This window comes from Lupinus angustifolius, chromosome LG01, assembly GCF_001865875.1.
Source record: "Lupinus angustifolius cultivar Tanjil chromosome LG01, LupAngTanjil_v1.0, whole genome shotgun sequence".
Lineage (NCBI taxonomy): Eukaryota > Viridiplantae > Streptophyta > Magnoliopsida > Fabales > Fabaceae > Lupinus > Lupinus angustifolius.
The window spans coordinates 2,275,147-2,294,668 of NC_032009.1; the positions used below are offsets into that span (position 1 = coordinate 2,275,147).

The 19,522-nt window shown below is 31.2% G+C and overlaps 4 protein-coding genes and 1 long non-coding RNA gene across 5 annotated transcripts; 3 read left to right on the forward strand and 2 right to left on the reverse strand.

The window, feature by feature from the left end:
- Positions 6,814-7,756, forward strand: LOC109346511 (UPF0057 membrane protein At4g30660-like). Its single transcript, XM_019586104.1, has 2 exons — positions 6,814-6,979; positions 7,340-7,756. The coding sequence occupies exons 1-2, from the start codon at positions 6,890-6,892 to the stop codon at positions 7,484-7,486; spliced, it is 237 nt and encodes a 78-aa protein (XP_019441649.1). The 5' UTR covers positions 6,814-6,889; the 3' UTR covers positions 7,487-7,756.
- LOC109358275 lies at positions 8,260-9,354 on the reverse strand. Its single transcript, XM_019602821.1, has one exon. The coding sequence runs from the start codon at positions 9,352-9,354 to the stop codon at positions 8,260-8,262; it is 1,095 nt and encodes a 364-aa protein (XP_019458366.1).
- LOC109346502 (F-box protein SKIP1) lies at positions 10,846-13,288 on the forward strand. The gene is made up of 2 exons (XM_019586092.1): positions 10,846-11,279; positions 12,458-13,288. The coding sequence occupies exons 1-2, from the start codon at positions 10,909-10,911 to the stop codon at positions 13,029-13,031; spliced, it is 945 nt and encodes a 314-aa protein (XP_019441637.1). The 5' UTR covers positions 10,846-10,908; the 3' UTR covers positions 13,032-13,288.
- LOC109346520 lies at positions 11,708-12,081 on the forward strand. Its single transcript, XR_002107530.1, has 2 exons — positions 11,708-11,743; positions 11,811-12,081. It is a non-coding gene; the product is annotated as an uncharacterized LOC109346520 (long non-coding RNA).
- Positions 14,620-19,267, reverse strand: LOC109346555. The gene is made up of 7 exons (XM_019586175.1): positions 18,107-19,267; positions 17,683-17,778; positions 17,210-17,290; positions 16,604-16,699; positions 16,131-16,211; positions 15,523-15,614; positions 14,620-14,659 (listed from the first exon to the last, which is right to left on the reverse strand). The coding sequence occupies exons 1-6, from the start codon at positions 19,163-19,165 to the stop codon at positions 15,591-15,593; spliced, it is 1,437 nt and encodes a 478-aa protein (XP_019441720.1). The 5' UTR covers positions 19,166-19,267; the 3' UTR covers positions 14,620-14,659; positions 15,523-15,590.

Consider the following 19,522-nt stretch of genomic DNA (forward strand, 5'->3'; position numbering starts at 1 on the left):
TAAATATTATTATTTGTAGGAATATGTAGGGCTATACGTACTCGAACCGTAGACCTGCTCGGTAAAGTGAGAAGGACCTAATCCTACCTGTTCACCTCACTTAGTCCAATCATGATCAGACCCAAATAAGGTAGGGTCACATGAAGTCTAGGGTCAGGGTTAGGTTTAGGTTTAAAATTTAGACATGGGTCAATATGTAGGGTTGAGTAGAGGACAAACATTACGCGGAGTCATCTCATGTTACTCACTCATCTTGTTTGTATGTGTATGATTCAGTTATGTATAGAGTAATGACATTACTTTGATTGAAAGTATAATTGATGCTCTAATTTTTCAACATATGTGCATTATTAACAATATATACACATATCATTTCATATGTCAAATTACATATCCATATTATTAAATAATATTGAGAAGACTCCATCTAAAAAAGTTATGCATTATATTTAATCGGATCTAGGTTCGAGATGATAGTGTGACCAATTGAACATTTATGATCGGGTTAGCATCGAGTTTAGGACCGAGTCCGAGTTCAAAAAATGACTCAATCAATATTTAGGATCAGATAAGGGTCAGTCTTACCCGAACCATGCTCACCCCTACTTATCACCTTATCTCAAACTTAGTTTATTTAGAGAAAAGATGTATGCATTAATATTATAAGAGTCTTTTACACTGTCAATACATCATCTACCATTCATTTTTTTGTCATAATTAAAATTTTTACATTGTCAATGTATACTCTTTTATTTATTCCCATGATATTTCTTTACATATTGAGGTGATTTTTTCTTAATTAGATTACACAATCTTATATAAATATTAATATTGTAACAAATATGTGATAATTAAAACATATTCAAACTAAGGATGGTAATGGACCACGAGATGATAAAAATATTGCCATATGTGGTTACTAAAAAATATTTACATTTATGAATATTAGCAATATTCATAAACTTATTATTCATGTCATATTTAAATATATATATATATATATATATCAATATGGGAGTATTCATCCTACAAATATAATAATACATATTCTCACGTAAAAGTTATTATTATCGTTCATATCTACCCGTTGTTTATACTTGTACACTAGTACGAGTATTTTTGTTACTCTTTAAAGATTACTCAAATTGTTTTAATTCCAATATAGTTAATCATAAATAGTTTATTTAAGAGTTTAAAATTTATATATTATTAATGTAAAGTTTTTTATATTGTCAACACATCATATACCAAAGATTTATATTATTTTTGATTGAGAGCTTGTAATAGTTAACGTATGAATAGTGATAATTTGACACTATTAATATAACATATTAAATCATTTATTTAATACTCACTTCATTCTATAATTGTTTTAAGGTAATGTCTACAACTGAGAATTAATAATGAGCATTGAATTTTGCCTAAAATATTCTATTTATTTGTGGGAGAATAAACGTGAAAGTAATTAATAATAATGGGTGGTAGGTATAATCAATGAATGAGGATAAAGGTGAAAAAGGTTGTCCAAATCTTGAAATTGTAAAACTAAGTTTAGCTCCTCTATATAGAGTTTAGTTCTGAAATATGAAGATGAATGAAACTTTGTTAATTTTAAATCTTCATTCATTAAAAGTAATTTTAAATCATGTTCTTTAAAAATTTATTTATCATACGTATAACTGTAATAGTTTTGGAATATGAAAAATACTAATGTGAAATGAATGGAGTCTTCTTTTAATGTGTTATTGAGATGGACAAAATTCATTGATAATTTTTTAGTCTGCGCTAGACATATTCCACAATCAATATTTAATTATTTATGAGTACTCGGTATGTTTTGAGACGTGAATGTAATTAAAGTAAAATTTGTCTCTTATAAAAAAATATTTTATATATCTATACTACTTAATAAACGGAAAATATAAAATAATTAATTCATTATGGTATAATTTGTGATTCCATATTTTGCCCTCATTATTTTCTTATTTTTATAAAAAAAATCAAATAACATTATCTTCTTATTTTACCTCATTACCTTCTTATTTTAAAAGTATATTTAAAAAAGTTGAACATTACACAAATCGAGTAAATTCAACTGCAAATTATAAATATTTAACACAAAATATTATATTTGTCATTTATAATTTACATACTACAAACAATAAAAAACCTATTGACAGACACGACAGTAACTATAAATGTATAGTTCATATAAAAAGAATTAACTAAAAGTTAGACAAAATATTAATAAAAAACAAACAATATATGTTGATGAAGAAATGATGCATGATTATAATATTCCCAAGTCAATGAATATACCACATCTTTCATAAAAAAAATTATACTTAATGTTAGGTCAAATGCATTAAGCCGGGAGGAAAAGTGTATACATTAATATCGTAAGAATTTTATCTATTATTATTATATCATCTATCATTTATATTTAATGTATTGTCATTGTAATATCAATAAGTAGTAAATGATACATTAACTATTAAAAAGATGGTGTATATAACACTCTAAAAAGTAAAAGTTGTATTTTTTAACATAAAATGGCCAATACTTTGATTCATGCACCAATTAAAAAAGTCAAGATTACTAATAAGAATCATTAACACCACATTGGTTGTTTCTATCAAAGTCTAAGGATGAAATTGTTAATATGTATGGTTAGCAGTTATTTATTACTTTATCATAGTCTAATTAACAAAAAAGATAATAATGACTATAATTATTATAAAGAAATAAAATCAAGAGTAGGGAAGTGTAACATAATGTAATAGAAATAAATATATTCAACTACATTTCTTAATATGTGGACTATAACCTTATAAAAAATTATTATTTATGCATTATCGGTAACTTTGTATAAAAAAATTATACAGTAAATATATTATCTAATATTCATTTGTATTACTTTTTAAGAATCTTATTAAGAAATGAAGATAGTGCAAAAATCTTAAATCCATAAAACAATTATTAGGAAGGAAGATAATAATTAAAAAACAAGGATCGTTAATGAAGGGTCCTTGATAAATGTGTAGACTCCCCCCTCTATTCTAAAATTACGATTTTATAAGGTTATTAATACATGCATATTAATTTTTTTTAAGTCATATAGATTTATTACTTTAAGGGACATGCTAGATATATTAAAATCTTTATCTATAAAAGTTGAGTTTTATAATTGAATGAGAGATGTATGAATAAATAACTATTTAGTGACTTATATTTAGTCAGAAGTGTTCAACAACGTTGATAATAAATTGATCATTTAATGATTTTAAAATATAAAAGTATATAGAGATTAATTATGAAATATGTAATTTATTTGATTAAATATATTTAAATATTTTAATTTTGACATTAATAATTTCAACTCTTTAGAACATGAGATATTTATTATTTTAATTTTTAACCTATATCGTACACGTACACTGTAACTTTAGATCATAGATTTATCACTAATTACTTTATCATTGTCTAATTAAGAAAAGAAATAATCAATCAAAATGAAGGACTATAATTGTTATAGAGAAATAAAATAAATTGTATGTAAATATAACATAATATAATACATATATATAATATATTTTCATCAGGGATGACAAAAAAACTGATCTGTGGGTACCAAGGAAATACCCATAACGGGTACCTGCAATAGTAACTTACGGATGAGAGCAGGTTTTATGATACTTGTCTTGTGGGTACCCCGCAAATTTATAAAATTTAGTTTTTAATTAATTTTTTATATATTATATTTTTTTTATTATTTTAATATTATATATCATATACTTTATTATTATTTCATAATAAATTATATATATTTGACTATGATCATAAATTTATCATATAAATATCATATTATTCATGTAATAACTAATTTTACATATTAATTATTAAAAATATATAATTAAAATTAAAAATTTATTGGGTACTCGCAAATACCATCACGCGCATAAGTACCAATAAATATTTTGGGTTTGAGAATGAAAAAGCACTACTCATATCTATTCGTGTATGTTGCCATTCTTAATTTACATTTCTTAGTATGTGAACTATAACATTAAAATATTATCATCCAACATTCATTCATATTACATTTTTAAGAGTTAATACCATGAGTATGTTAAGAAATGAAGATAGTGCAAAAATCTTAAATCCATAAAACAATTATTAGGAATGAAGATAGTAAAGAAAAAAAACAAGGATCATTAATGAAGAGTTTTTAATAAATGTGTAGAGTCCTCTCTATACAAATAATCTGGTTTTTTCAAATCCCCATAAAACTTGTTCTTTTTTTATTCCTTTATATCATGTATAAAATGACCATTTAATAATGTATTCATTTAATTGTTTTTATCAAACATTTGACTTTCCTTAAACATACAAATATAATAACACCCAAAATTGATTTTTTTTGTCTTACACCAGTTTTTTATATGTAAGAAGGTGTATAGAATAAAGATTTGAGAAGTAAAGAAGTGATTGACAAAATAGTGGAAGGAAAGAAAAAGAATAGATTAAAGAAAACAATATATGTATTTTGTAAACCGTGTTGTGATAGAAAAAAAGTGGTGAAAATATGAGAATGGGGATTACTTCTTCATTTAGAAGGAACTTTTGTCATTGAAAAACCTTCAAGCTGAATGCACTAGATATAAATAGAACTTCCCAATCTTTGAGGGACATTATCGTCCATACATAACTATATTGAGATACCTTTATAGAGTATTATTTTGTAAAAATTAAAATCTTAAGAACATTGTAGGCAAGCTTCATCATTATCATTTATTTCAATAGTTACTACTTCGCTTAATATTTAACCATCTTTCGAGACATAAAATTCATCAATTTTTCATGATCAATAAATCATCACCTAGTTATGCAACAATTTACTAGTCGTTTTTTTGGGTAAAACTTAGTGCTACAATTTCTTTCAATATCTACTATTAATGTTCATATTTACTAATCTCACATGATAGAAATTAATGAACCCTTTAACATAATTATTACAGCCACTGCAGATAAACTCTATTGTTTTTTCATACCTATAATAAAATTCATCAACATAAATAAACGGTCACTCACTTATACACACCAATAATATTGAATGCTTGGTCGTACTTTTACCACTTCTTTCAATATCTACTACTTATGTTCCCAATTAACTATTTTTAAAGACATAAACACTAACAAATGTTTTCTTATTATTTTCTACATTACAATAAAATTCATCAATTTTGCAAGATGGAAACCATGACCTCCTTTCCTTATACACCAATAACGTTGACCCTTTTTTCAAAAGTTAGAAGTTACAACCTTCAAGCAAGCGTTATAGTTATCATCCTAAACTATCTTCAATCTCTAAGTTTGTAACTTGTAGTTATAGATAACTAATGTAATTTTTAAATATTTTGAAGGATAAATTTTTTAAATGAAATATTAATGGTTCTTTAGTTTTTAAATGTTACAAGCTTCTTCTTTTTTAAATTTACTGGTTTCTTTCAATTTTTATTTGGGTATTATGAGCTTGTAATTTGTATATGTGAAAGTACCTCAAAACTTGTAATTATGTAGGTATCTTGTTAAATAACACAATTGTTTGATAAAATTAGCTTTAAAACTAGTTGAAATTTAAGTATATACAATATTTATTACTTATTCAATTATTTATCAATTAAATAATTATTAATTGAAGTAACTAAATATATAGATATTTGAAATTAATTTTTCAATCCTTTATTTTAATATATTTTTTATAATTGGACATACAATATTTTAATTATTTGTTTGTTTTATTTCAATTTTTATCGATTTTGAATATTTTTTTCAAAAATGTAATTAAGTTGTATAAACTTATAGTATTATAAGATTATTGGTATTACACATCATTAAAAAAATATAATATGGAATTATGGAGGTAATTAATGTAATTTTTAAAATGTTGAAGGATGTAATTGTTAAGCAAATTCTTAGAAAGTACCACCATTTTTTAAACACTACTTCAAGATTTCAAACTTTACAAACTCATTTCAACCTTTTGCTAACCAAACAAGTTCAGTAGCTTATTGAGAGAGTGAGAAAGTTACACGTTTACATTGTTGAAAAATAATCTTATCAAATAAATCTAGTAACTTATTGATATTCGAAAAGATACCCAAAAATGATAAGTTCGAGTTGACAAATATCCTCCATGGACCATCATTATTGTTAAGTGAAAGATAATAATAAATTTAAATCATTTTTCATAAAGTACGTCCAATTAAGTGTTCCCCATCATTACATTATATAAATATTTGTGTCTAATATTTATATATTGATAGCATAAAGATTTATACATCATTAATATATCATCCATAATTTATTTGTATTACTTTATTTAAGAACTAATAATAATTAAAAATGAATAATATATGATACAATGATAATATAAAAAACTCTTACATTATCGGCTATTTTCTCTCAAAATCTTTATACGTGTATGAATATTACATCTTTGAAAAAGTAGCTGAAAATGTATAAAGTTGTGTTTCCAAAAATAGCGACTTTATCGGATCATGATTATTGTTAAGTGAAAGATAATAATAAATTTAAATTATTTTTCATAAAAAAGCTGGTTATCACATGGCACGTCCAAATAAGTGGTTTCCCATGATTATAAGGATTCTATTGTCCTTAAAAAAATATAATTTGAATGAAACGATGACATTTGATTGGTTGTGCCATATCTCAATGTTTATAAACAAATTTAATGATATTTTAATGGTAAAACATGAAAACGTGCTATGTCGTACTATAAGAGTTGGTTATAGTTGAAGTTTTCATTATCATTCATCACCATCCACACAAAACTGTGAAGATTAGAAAGCAACACAGAAAGTGAAAAATGCCGAACAAGTGTGAGTTATGCTGTGAGATCTTGATCGCTGTCTTTCTACCTCCTTTAGGAGTTTGTCTCCGCCATGGTTGCTGCACTGTAAGTCTCTTTATGCTTCCATCATCATTCTCTTTGGATCTGATCCATTATTCTCTCATATCAACATTTTACATGTTCATGTTTTTTATACTCAAAATCTGTTTTTTTTTCTCTTTGTGATTGTTTTCTAAGTCGGATCTACATATGGGGGTTGACTTTGTATTTGGGTTGTGAAAAAAATGAGTTTTTGGCTAGAAGGGACAAAGTTACTAAGATATGGAGAATAAAGTAATTCTTGTACCAATTCATAAATAAAGATTTAATATGACACATGAAATGATCTTTAGTGATGGGATGAGATTAAATGTGATACTGTTTGTTACAATTTGACTGAGATATTGATTGATTTTTTTGTTGCAGGTTGAATTCATCATTTGCTTGTTGCTTACTATATTAGGATATATTCCTGGAATAATTTATGCCCTCTATTCTATTGTCTTTGTGGATCGTGATCAGTATTTCGATGAAGCTAGGCGTCCTCTCTATGCACCAGCACCACAATACTAGCACCTGCAATGTTTGTTTACATTTCCATTGTTTATTTTCTATGCTGTTTGTTGTGACTCTTGAGGAGATTTCATGAAAACTACTTTAGTTGTATTCTTATGTCTTGTTGTTATTGACACTACTTTGGTCATTTTGTGATTTACATCATTTATGTCATGGCAGTTTGGTTGAGAATAAGTGCTTAAAGTATTCAATTACATTGGAAGTTCTATGTTATTGTGACTGATTATTGTGTGATTTGAGATGAAATTATGAATTCTAGAAAGTGATGATTGATAGTTGATAATATGCTTAGGTACTGAAAATAAGTTTATATGCTTATTGAATTTGATAATTTAATAAAGATCAGTTATTTTCTATTGAAGCTTCCACAACTTTTGTGATTGCCATTAGTTTGTACTTGGTGGTTTTGCATGGAGTTATATACTTATATCTCTAGTGATAATACCCAAAGTGTAACAATGACCCTTTCTTACTAGCACATCATATTTATTTGTTTGGGACTTTAGGGAGAGTTTATGGTAGTTCTCCAAATGAGTTTCATGAGAAGATCAAACATCAATGATAACTGATAAGTCTTTTGTGATAGACTAGTGGACAGTCATAATACATAAGGTAAAGACTAGGAATTTATTGAAGTCTTAGAAAATGTATGATTCAAAGTAATTAAACATAACAATTCATATTCTGTTGCCAAATGATAACTCCTACAATGATACATAATGTTCAAGCAAAATGATAAAATCTAATAGGATCTAAAAATCTTGTTATCTTTATGGGGTTGGAACCACCCAAATAGGTGGTGGTTTAATCACATTTGTATAAGGAAGGTGGAGCTTGATACTTCCATCTTGAAGACTGAAAATACCCCAATCTTGTCCACCATATGAGTAATCCATATTCATCTCTTCCCATCTATCATCTGAGAAGTAAATAGTGTTTCCTTCACGTCCAGGAAGGGCTTGAACCCACATTGATGTAGATTCATTAGCACCTACAAACAAAACTCTATCTTGTAAAGATGTAACCTTTTCCCACTTAGTCCTATTAACAAGTACATAAACACTAAAGTGCTTTGTTCTATAAGGACAAATCAAGGGTTGTGTATCTTCATCTGATAAAAGATCACCTTCACACACTATTTCACCATCTCCATTCACAAAGTTTCCAATATATCTCTTCACCAACAAAATCTCTCTCCCAGATAACACCATGTATAACTGGTTTGAGAACAAGTCTCTTGGAAATTCTTTCTCTTCTTGCTCATCTATCTCCATGGTTGGTTTGACATGCAAGATTTTCCTAGGATTTTGTTCACAAACATCCCATACTTCAATGGAACCATCTTGTGCCAAAGCATAAAGATAATTGTTGTTGAACACAATGTCACAATAAGAATACTTAGCATCAGAGAGTTCAACCCATTTGAAAGAATTGCAACAGAAAGCAATCTTACAATGACAACCATACATTATAGCAAGAATGTAGTTCTTATCATCAAGAGAAGGAGAATGATTCAAAACAGCTTTTACTACAAAGCTTTTACGCAGGATATCTATAAAATAGGTTTCTGAGACAGGGTGTATAAACACACTAGGAAAAGATGGAAACTGAATTTGCATACCAGAAAAAGGGTTTAGAATAATGGGTTTTGCATATTTGTCTAAAAGCACAATCCAACCATAAGATGAACCAACACACCAAGCACCACCTAAGTTCTTGAACATGTTTTTTTGTTCATAACGTTTGTTGTCTAGTAAGCTGAAAATGCTACGGTTTATTGTGGATATGTTATCATCATCAAGGTCATCATCATCTTTTTGTTGGAGGCTAGGAAGAATGGCATAAGGAACTGAAAGACAAGCCATATGAATTTGATTTGTAAATGTAGACACAATGTTTCAATAGGCTAATGTTTCTTAAGGAAGCTTGTTAATTTGATTTGTGAAGGTAGACAGTGTTTAAATAGGATAATGTTTCTGAAGGAATGAGAAATATGTGGATTCAGTTAAGATTTTGTAAGATATAATATGATGGTAATCTTCATAAGATTGAATTAGATATTAATGAATTTAAGAAAAGATTAGATACCAATCAATCTTGGGAAAGATATAATAGTTATATTTTTCTCTGATAATTTGATTGAGATTTTGTTATCATGGTTTTATTATTTCTAATATTTTAAGTTCTCTATACAATCTGAATTTTTACCATGAAAAATTAAATGGACGAAGAAATAAAATCTTATCACACTGTATCGTGTTAGAGATTTAATGATTTTCACTATTTGTTTGGAAAAGTCTTAATTTGACTAATGTTGCTCATTTACTAAATCACTAGATAAATGATTTCACTGCTTATTTTGTTTGATAACCTTTTCAAGCTAAACTGCACTTTATTCAATTTGATTGTCCACGCACATAAACAACAATGATAGTTCTTCACATTGATGTGATCCGATTTTTTTGTTAGTTGGGCCACACAGTTTTATATAAATAATATTATCACATTATTTACAATAATTAAATAAGCATAAGAGTGATACATATCCAAGGTGTGAACAATTATCTAATTAATTAAGAGCTTTCAAAATCATATTTGTAACCCATTAAATATTTCTCTAATACTCTACTTATTTGTTCTTCACGGGGCTTAAACTCAAACTATTCAGGCTTTGTACACAAATCATTAGTACTTTCTACTTAGTTTTAGACTCCTCTAAATTACCACATAGATTAGGGTGAGCAGGAAGTGCCTACTCGCTCACTCGATACAGCCCGATCATGATCAGATAGGAAAAAGGTTGAATCTCATTATATTTAGGTTTGGGTTCAAAGATTAGACGTAGTCAATACTAAGGACTGAGTACGGATCAAGCATGACCCGTCTCATGGTTACTCACTAATCATGTTTGTAGGTGTCTCTATTCAAAATGTGTTCAAAGTAATGTCATCATTTTGGTGGAAAATATCATTGATTCTATAACTTTTTTTTATCATATGTAGGTGATTAATCTAAAATGAGTATACATTATATTTAATCGAGTCTAGGTTCAGGTTTGAGTTTAAAGATTGACTCGCTCAATATTTAATATCAGGTTAGTTTCGGATCTAGGGTACAAGTCTTAACTCGTCCCAATTCAGTTCATGCCCAGCCCTACATGATACATAACTAAGTAAAAAATGAAAGGAAAATGATATATATTGGTATAAATCACTCTTATACCATGAGAAAGAAAAGAATATATCACAAACTAGAATTTGCTTACTAGTAATTATTTATAAGTGACTGAGATTTAACACATAATATATCATTAAAGACAAACAACTTCAAATTCATAAAGTTTTTAGGAAAGAAATAATAAAGAAGACACGTGAGTTAGGTTTGTGGTGAGAGAGAATAGAAGGAGAGAGGAAAATAAAATGGAAGCTGAGTCAGAACAAACCGAGTCAGAACAAACCGAGTCTGGAACCACCATAGCAGATTGGTCCGAGTTAACTCACGAGTGCTTAATCAACATCCTTTCTCGTCTCACCTTAGAAGATCGATGGCGAGGCACTATGCTTCTTTCCAAATCATGGTTTCGCGCATTCAAGGAACCATCTCTTCACTCTATCTTCAACCTTGATCCCCATTTCAAATCGCCACCCGAGTTGACTCGCTGGTGGACCCCCGAGTTCGAACGCAGGATTGATTCCATGCTTCAATCTGTTGTTCATTGGAGCGATGGTTTTCTCACTGAGATCCGCGTTCCACACTGTTCTGATCGATCTATTGCTTTGGTTGCGGAAAGGTATAAACTTTGTTTCCAATTTCAATACCCATTTCTTAATTAAGTGTACAAATTGCGTAATTTTCAATTGGGTTCTCGATTTTTTGTGCTTTTAGTGGATTTGATATTTAATTGTTGAAATTGGGTATGCCATGGTTTTTTAGTAGTTGGTGAGATTTGAGAATAGGGTTTTAATTTTGAAATTTGATATAGGTTATCATTGCATTATTTTTATGGTGGTTTGTACCGTTATATAACATTTGAGGCCTTATTTTATGTAGAGCAATGTTATTTGAACAATTATTCTGAACAACTATTTTATATAGCTTTATGAATAGCTTAAATGTTGAGAAGTTGTTCAACCTTTTCACTTCATCTACAGCATCTGAAATCTCGCCTAGTTTTGTTTTTTGTTGGTTTGAATATACTGTAACTGCGTTTTAGATGCGCAAATCGTGAGGTGTTTTCAATCAGAAGCTGTCCTCGTGTTACTAATGGCTCTATCTCTAGGGTAGCTTTAAGATGGCCAAATTTTAGGGAATTGGACATCAGGTGTTAATGTGAAATATCCCATTAAGTGTAGAATCTGTGTGATTTGGAACTGGGTCTCAAATTTTGGTGCTTTTAATCGACCTAAGTTGATTTGAGATTTGATTGTTGAAATTTGGATAAGCCATGTGTTATTAATAGTTGTTGAAACCTGGGAATAGGGTTTTAAACCTTCAATTGAGCATGCCATGGTTGCATTATTTTCAGGTTGCAAAGTGTTATACGGTAATTTGTACTTTCCATTGTGAATATGACATTTAAGTATTTAGTCTTACTTTATGTAGAGCAATGTTATTTTATTGATTATTTTGAACAACAATCTTTTGTAGCTTTATGAATAGCACAAGTTGTGGGGGACAAAATGGGCTATGCATTGACAGTGTAAATGAGTTTTACACAGTCAGCACATTCTCCTCCATTGTATGTTACTAATTGTTGAATGTTATGTAAAAGTCATATACATGAATCATACATGATGTGTTGACAGTGTAAAAAACTTTATACTGTCAATGTGTAATTGCATACCCACCCTTAAAACTCGTTGGGAGCAGTTCAAATAACTTTTTCATTTTCATGTACAAATTTGAAGCCTCACCTTTTTTTGTTTTGCTTGTTTTTGTTCCTTTGAATATGATGTAACTACATTTTAGATGCCCAAATCTTGAGGTGTTGTCAATCAGAAGCTGCCCTCATGTTACTGATGCCTCTATCTCTAGGATAGCTTTGATGTGTCCAAAGCTTAGGGAACTAGACATCAGCTATTGTTATGAAATATCCCATGAGTCATTGACACTGATTGGAAGAAATTGCCCCAACCTTAAGGTTCTCAAGAGAAATCTCATGAATTGGCTCGATCCTTCCCAACACACAGGAATTGTTCCTGATGAGTACCTAAATGCTTGTCCACAAGACGGAGAATCTGAAGCTGCCGCCATTGCAAATTCAATGCCTCACCTAGAGTGGCTTGAGATTAGGTTCTCCAAGTTATCAGCTAAAGGTCTCAATTTGATTTGTGAAGGGTGTCCAAACCTAGAGTTCCTGGATTTGTCAGGGTGTGCTAACTTAACTGGTCGAGATATTGCAAACACAACGTCTAATTTGGTGCACTTGAAAGACATCAAAAAGCCAAATTTCTACATTCCGAGGTCTGTCTTTCACACCGAAAGGTATGGCCACTGGAGCTTGTATGATGAGAGATTCCAAACTGATGTATTCCGAATCTGAGAATGCTAAGAGGGTTGAACCAAGAAGTAGACATTGGGAGTCCATCTTCTTTCTTATGGTTTTGGAGATCTTCTTGTGATTTCTTTGATTCAAGGTCAAATATATCTTCTACAAATTGTGATCTTTGTCTATGTAATTCTTGTAATAAGTTGTTTGTCTTCCATATTTTGCCTTGTATTTTGTAAAGAATATACTTGGCTCAACTTCACATCTTGAATTTACCTGATAATGTACTAATAATAGCATTGCTTCCTACATGTTTATCTTAGCAATCTACCACATCAAACTGTCTTGGGAATTTATGCTCACAGGTCAAAGCTTCATGTCTTCTTCCTGCACATTTTAGTAATCTGCTAACCAGAAATTCGATTTAAGATTCTCCCCCTACTTTCTTCAGTAGATGAACCGTCATGGTTGCGATAGTCATGCATATCTATATGGTTAGAACATAAACACTTCATCATAAATTATCAGGCAGTATCATTGAGGTAGGTTGTGATTCTGAAGTTTGAAATCAGGTCAAGTTTTTATTCAGGTTGGTATCCAACTGTCTCATTTTGTTGAGTGCTGCATTGTTTATTTTATGTTTGTCTTAGCAATCTGCCAAGCTAGAATGCTTGTCTTTATAATAATCACTAATCAAAACTAAGATGTTTGTATTGTAATTCAGCTAAATATCTCAAATGTGATGAGGTTGTGCTTCTAAATATGTATAAGTTGCATTTTCCTAACTAATGCCAATCATCAGATCCTCATGAAAATAAATATACGTAGAGTCCACAAATACACGAAGTTGCAATAAACCCAAATCTTCTTTCATTTTCCCAGTTACAATTAAACTATGAGAGCAAGACATAAGAAGGGTGGCTTTCCACTTTGCATTTTCAAATACACCAAAGGCGATAGAACCTTTCAATCATGGAGGCAAACAATTTTTAAAAGGAAAAGAAGAAAACCAGGGCTGAGTTATCTTCACAAAAATTCTAGGCATAGATCACTCAAAGGCTTACTGAGACAGGTAAATGGGAGGAAAAGACAGTGGGGGAAAAAGCCAGAGTTAGTTTTCAGTATTGAGTTTTTTCCTGGGAAACTAGTGCTACACAAAAAGTAATGACTGGCTGGATAATAGTGATGATACTGACCAGTATAATAATTACTGTCAACAAAATTTAATAAAATAAAACGGAAACTAATGAAGAACAAGAAAGATTTAGACCCCATTAATGGACCACTATCTTTTGGAGAAACATCCCACATGATTAGCCAACAAGAAAACAAAATCCTTAGCTTTTATGGTTCTGGCTTCTCCCTTATATAAACATCTGTGCCACGTCCAGCATTTTGTGCGCCAGACATGTCTACTCTCGGCATTGATCTAGTCATAGGCATCTCCCAGTTGTCATATCAAGTCCAAGCATCTCCTTGCCCCTTCCCTTAACACGCCTCTTCTTGTCCCTTCCCTTAACACGCCCTTTACGAGGTCGAGCAATGGGGTAGATTCCAGGATGGGTACTTCCATGAACACCAAAAGTTACACCGGTATTTCTCATATTTACAGTGGCACCTGGCTGCAATCCAAGATTTTTTTCTGCCTCTGAATGAATTTCAGTGATTGTTTTGGCATTCACCTACAAGAGTTAACATTAATACTTGAAAAAAAACTACTTTTAGCATTTGATGCATCGCATATCTACATAATTTGTGTAAATTTACCTGTGTATTGGAATCCAGTTATTAGCAAGTCTATAACATCACGAAGGACAGTAAAATAACTACGGAACTACCACACCCATGGAACACTATCTCCACGGAAAATAAGCAATGCCAATTTCTAACAAAAGTTTCATGTATGTACGATCTTTATGGGAAAATGAAATTTAGTCAAGCCCACATGTTGCTTTTTGTCCATATTTACAGCAGGTACCAAGAATTAGGACATTCAATTTCAGGTGACATAAACTCCTAGCTGTTAGAAAGTTAACCAACACCATAACTATGAGAGATGTATTAAAATGTTCCTTTTAAGCACCTGCTTTAACTTTCACTAGTTAAGCAACAATATTGTTATAGCAAATATTGCTGCCAGACAAATTAGTTAAAATTTACAACACTATCTTCACATCCAGACGAATCCAAAACTACTGTATGGCTCAGTATATCAACTTTGAGATGCATTTGGAGGCTTCAGAAAATGATATGAACATTATTACGCAAAAGTTGAACTTATTAACTTGAAGATGATCATAAAAAAGTTATAAAATTGAGAACATTTTTTTATACCAGGATCAAGAGAATAAAATTTTCAATATGACATACGAATGTGATTTTTTTTTTCATTCAATGATGAGTCTCCAAAATGATACTAGTATGTCCAATGTCAACAATACATCAATGCTAATCATCTTAGTCGATCAACTTACCAAACAGGGTGAAAGAAGATTATGGCCTCAGAAGATTAGCACAACAATTAGAAGACAGAATACACACTCACATTGTTTTCTGAGCAACCCCAACTTTGATATTCACCAAAAATTTCAGCATCAATATCTTGTTTGATTTTTAAAACATCATTGGGAATCTTACCTAAGAGTAAAAAGGGTTAAAAAATTAGACAAATGTGGAAACATTAATATCAGTTTAAATATCAAGAAAAAACAGAGAAGTATGCACTTCCAAAGCTAGTTTCCAAGGAGGTAGTTAAAAATGAACTGTACAATATGCGAAATATATATCAATGGGCTTAGGGATATAGCATGCGTTTTAATAAGCCAGAGACCCCCATAAAAATCTTGACAGCAATTATTCAATCTTAGAAATATAAGTATGTTTGTAATGAAGGGCAGTGCACACAAGGAAATGTGCATGCAGAAAATATTATAAAGATAATCCAATCACCAGCAGTGACAGTCACGGGATGTTGATTAGACAAAGCATTTTCGTAATTTGCGGGAAAAGAATTATAGGTTGATATAATTTTTCAAAAAAATAATATGAAAAGGGCGGCAGATGGATGTATGATTTTAAAAAATAAGATCTCATTTTTGGAAGAGTATATTGAACTCAAAATAGCACCAAGCAACAAGAATATATACCAGTTACCTGAGTTACCTCTCGAAGCCGTAAAAGGTGGTGTCTAGTAAATTGCACCCGCTCGTGACGCTCATACAGTGAGTCTCCCGCCTATAAAGACAGAAGTATAAACTTCATGGTTCAACCATCAAGCAAATAACTCACAAAAGCACAGGACAACTCAGAAGTAGATGAATGATGTCGTACATAGTATAACAACATAATAGAATACAGTGACACTAAGTTCTACACACAAACATCACGGTGAAAACATCTCTCACTTGTTTTCCATAATTCCATTTTAATTTTTGTATTCATGAATTGTGGCTATAAAAATCATTACACATGTACTAACACTCTGTTGGAGACCTGATAGTAAATCAGTAAAATTGTATGGATAAAAAAGTTCGCCTTTTAACAAATTTGCAATATGGCATATGAACATGAGATTTTCTGTCCGCGGATGATTATGGCAATAATTAGAACACGGAATACACACTCACATTGTTTTCTGAGCGGCCCCAACTTTGATCTTCACCAAAAAGTTCTGCATCAAGATCTCGTTTGATCTTTAAAACATCATTGAGAATCTCACGAACCTAAGAGTAAAAATGGTTGAAACATTAATATCAGAATATAAAGAAAACAAACGACATATGCACTTCCGAAGGTAGTTTCCAAAGAGGTGAGGCAAAGGGAAGTTGAAAATGAACTGTGGAATATGTGAAATATATATCAATGGGCTTAGGGAACAATATAGCATGCGTTTTAATAAGCCAGAGACCCCCATAAAAATCTTGACAGCAATTATCCAATCTTAGAAATATAAGTAAGTTTATGGTGAAGGGCAGTGCACACAAGGAAATGTGCATGCAGAAAATATTATAATGATAATCCAATCACCAGCAGTGACAGTCACAGGAGTTGATTAGACAAACATTTTCGTAATTAGCAGGAAAAGAATTATAGGTAGGTAGATATACTTTTTCTAAAAAATAATATGAAAAGGGCGGCAGATGGATGTATGATTTAAAAAAATAAGATCCCATCTTTGGAAGAGTATATTGAACTCAAAATAGCACCAAGCAACAAGAATATATACCAGTTACCTGAGTTACCTCTCGAAGCTGTAAAAGCTGGTCTCTAGTATATCGCACCTGCTCATGACCCTCATGCAGTGAGTCTCTCACCTATAAAGACAGAAGTATAAACTTCATGGTTCAACCGTTCAAGCAAATAACTCACAAAAGAACAGGACAATTCAGAGGTAGATGAATGATGTACAATAACATTATAGAATACAGTGACACTAATTTCTACACACAAACATCACAGTGAAAACATCTCTCATTTGTTTTCCATAATCCCATTTTGATTTTTTTATTTATGAATTGTGGCTATAAAAATCATTACACATGTTCTAACACTCTGTTTGTGTCCTGAATCACCTGATAGTAATTCAGTAAAATTGTATGGATAAAAAAGTTCACCTTTTAACAAATTTGCAATATGGCATACAAACATGAGATTTTCTGGCCTCAGATGATTATGGCAATAATTAGAACACGGAATATACACTCACATTGTTTACTGAGCAGCCCCAACTTTGACCTTCACCGAAAAGTTCCACATCAAGATCTCGTTTGATCTTTAAAACATCATTGGGAATCTCACGAACCTAAGAGTAAAAATGGTTGAAACATTAATATCAATTTAAATATGAAGAAAAAAACAACGAGATATGCACTTCCGAAGGTAGTTTCCAAAGAGATGGGGCTAAGGGCAAAAATGAACGGTAGAATATGTGAAATATATATATCAATGGGCATAGGGAACAATATAGCATGCCTTTTAATATGCCAGAGACTCCCATAAAAATCCTGACAGCAATTATTTTGTCTAAGAAAAATACATAAGTTTATGGTGAAGGGCAGTGCACACAAGAAAATGTGCATGCAGAAAATGTTATAAAGATAATTCAATCACCAGCAGTGACAGTGGATCACCTCCGAGTGGTCTGTGTGGGAAGGCACCCAATCAGTATCCTCAATGGTTCTGGTAGGTTCAGGGTGTTGAAAAGTATCATTTGGATCATCTACTAACAGGAGGAGGAACTGTTTTGGTTCACAACGATGACCCGTAATATATACTTCATCACAATTGTAACAGAGTCCTTGAGCTATTCTTTCTTGCACTTGGACTGCAGTCAAACGTTTAATTGGTAAGGCAGCATAATTTGTCGCATGAGCCCCACTAGTACCACACCCCAGTGATTGGTTGTGTGGAACTGGTGCATTGATGCGTGTGAGACGCCAAGTGGCTGCTTTGGATGCTGCAATTTTACTTTCTACTAATTTTGCCAATCTGAGTGCATGAGTCACCGAAAAAGGTTGCAGTATAGCCAATTCTATTGCAATTTCTGGGTTTAAACCAGATAAGAAACAGTTCAATATCATTTCCGGTGTCAAACCCACAACCTGATTAGAAAGCCGTTCAAATCTCGATTGATACTCCATTACTGTGCTAGTTTGTTTTAATTTAAACAATTCAGCTTGTGGATTAAGAAAACTAGAAGGACCAAAACGAATAAGTAAAGCTTTAGTGAACTCTTCCCAACTAGTAAGTTGGTTAGTGTTAAACATCCACTTATACCAACTTAAGGCATTCCCCTTCATAGAAAAAACAACCAATTGTACTCTTTGGAAAGGGGCTACTTGATATAAATTGAAATACTGTTCTGCTTGAAATACCCAATCCTGAGGTTCTGTCCCATCAAATGGTTGTAAATGTAATTTAGGGAGCTTAATAGTACCCGGTGGTGGAAAGTAACCAGAGCCGTAAGTAGGTGGTGGTGGTGGTGGTGGTCTCTGTTGGGATCCATGAGGGGGTAGTTTTGGAGGAAACTGAGAGTTAGTCATGGTGGTAGCCAACTTCTCCACCAACCCATTGAACATGTTTTCCAAGCAAGCCTCCATGGAAGAGTGCATCAACTCTTGCCTCTCATAAAGGTATTGTTGTATAGAAGAGAGTTTTTCCAGAATAGCTGTGTTGGAGTTTTCCTCCATGATGGAGTGAGTGGGAAATGAAGAGACAGATTTAGGAGGTATGAAGACAGTGGCAGGGTTAGTAAACCTAGCAGAGCAAAAAATATCTTGAACAAGAATACTTCAAATTTCATACCAGTAATCTGGGAATTACATCCTGCTGAAATTAATAATAAGGTCCATGGGTCACTGTGTATTGGGCCCAAGTAGTTTAATACTGAAATTCTTAAAGCAGAATAAAATAATAAAATAATACATCTAAGTCTATTTCTTCCAGATGGAGTCCTTGAGCTTAATGGCTGAATGAATCATTCTCTTGGGTCTCTTTTGAACAGTTGCAGCAACAAGGTTGGGCTCAGACGGCCCAATAGTTCATTT

Coding starts and splice junctions, on each gene's coding strand:
- LOC109346511 (XM_019586104.1), top strand. CDS start 6,890: ATGCCGAACAAGTGTGAGTTATGCTGTGAGATCTTGATCGCTGTCTTT. Junction 6,980..7,339: donor TCCGCCATGGTTGCTGCACT/GTAAGTCTCTTT, acceptor TTTTTGTTGCAG/GTTGAATTCATCATTTGCTT.
- LOC109358275 (XM_019602821.1), bottom strand. CDS start 9,354: ATGGCTTGTCTTTCAGTTCCTTATGCCATTCTTCCTAGCCTCCAACAA.
- LOC109346502 (XM_019586092.1), top strand. CDS start 10,909: ATGGAAGCTGAGTCAGAACAAACCGAGTCAGAACAAACCGAGTCTGGA. Junction 11,280..12,457: donor ATTGCTTTGGTTGCGGAAAG/GTATAAACTTTG, acceptor ACTACATTTTAG/ATGCCCAAATCTTGAGGTGT.
- LOC109346555 (XM_019586175.1), bottom strand. CDS start 19,165: ATGGAGGAAAACTCCAACACAGCTATTCTGGAAAAACTCTCTTCTATA. Junction 17,779..18,106: donor CCCACACAGACCACTCGGAG/GTGATCCACTGT, acceptor TTTTACTCTTAG/GTTCGTGAGATTCCCAATGA. Junction 15,615..16,130: donor GGCTTCGAGAGGTAACTCAG/GTAACTGGTATA, acceptor TTTTACTCTTAG/GTAAGATTCCCAATGATGTT.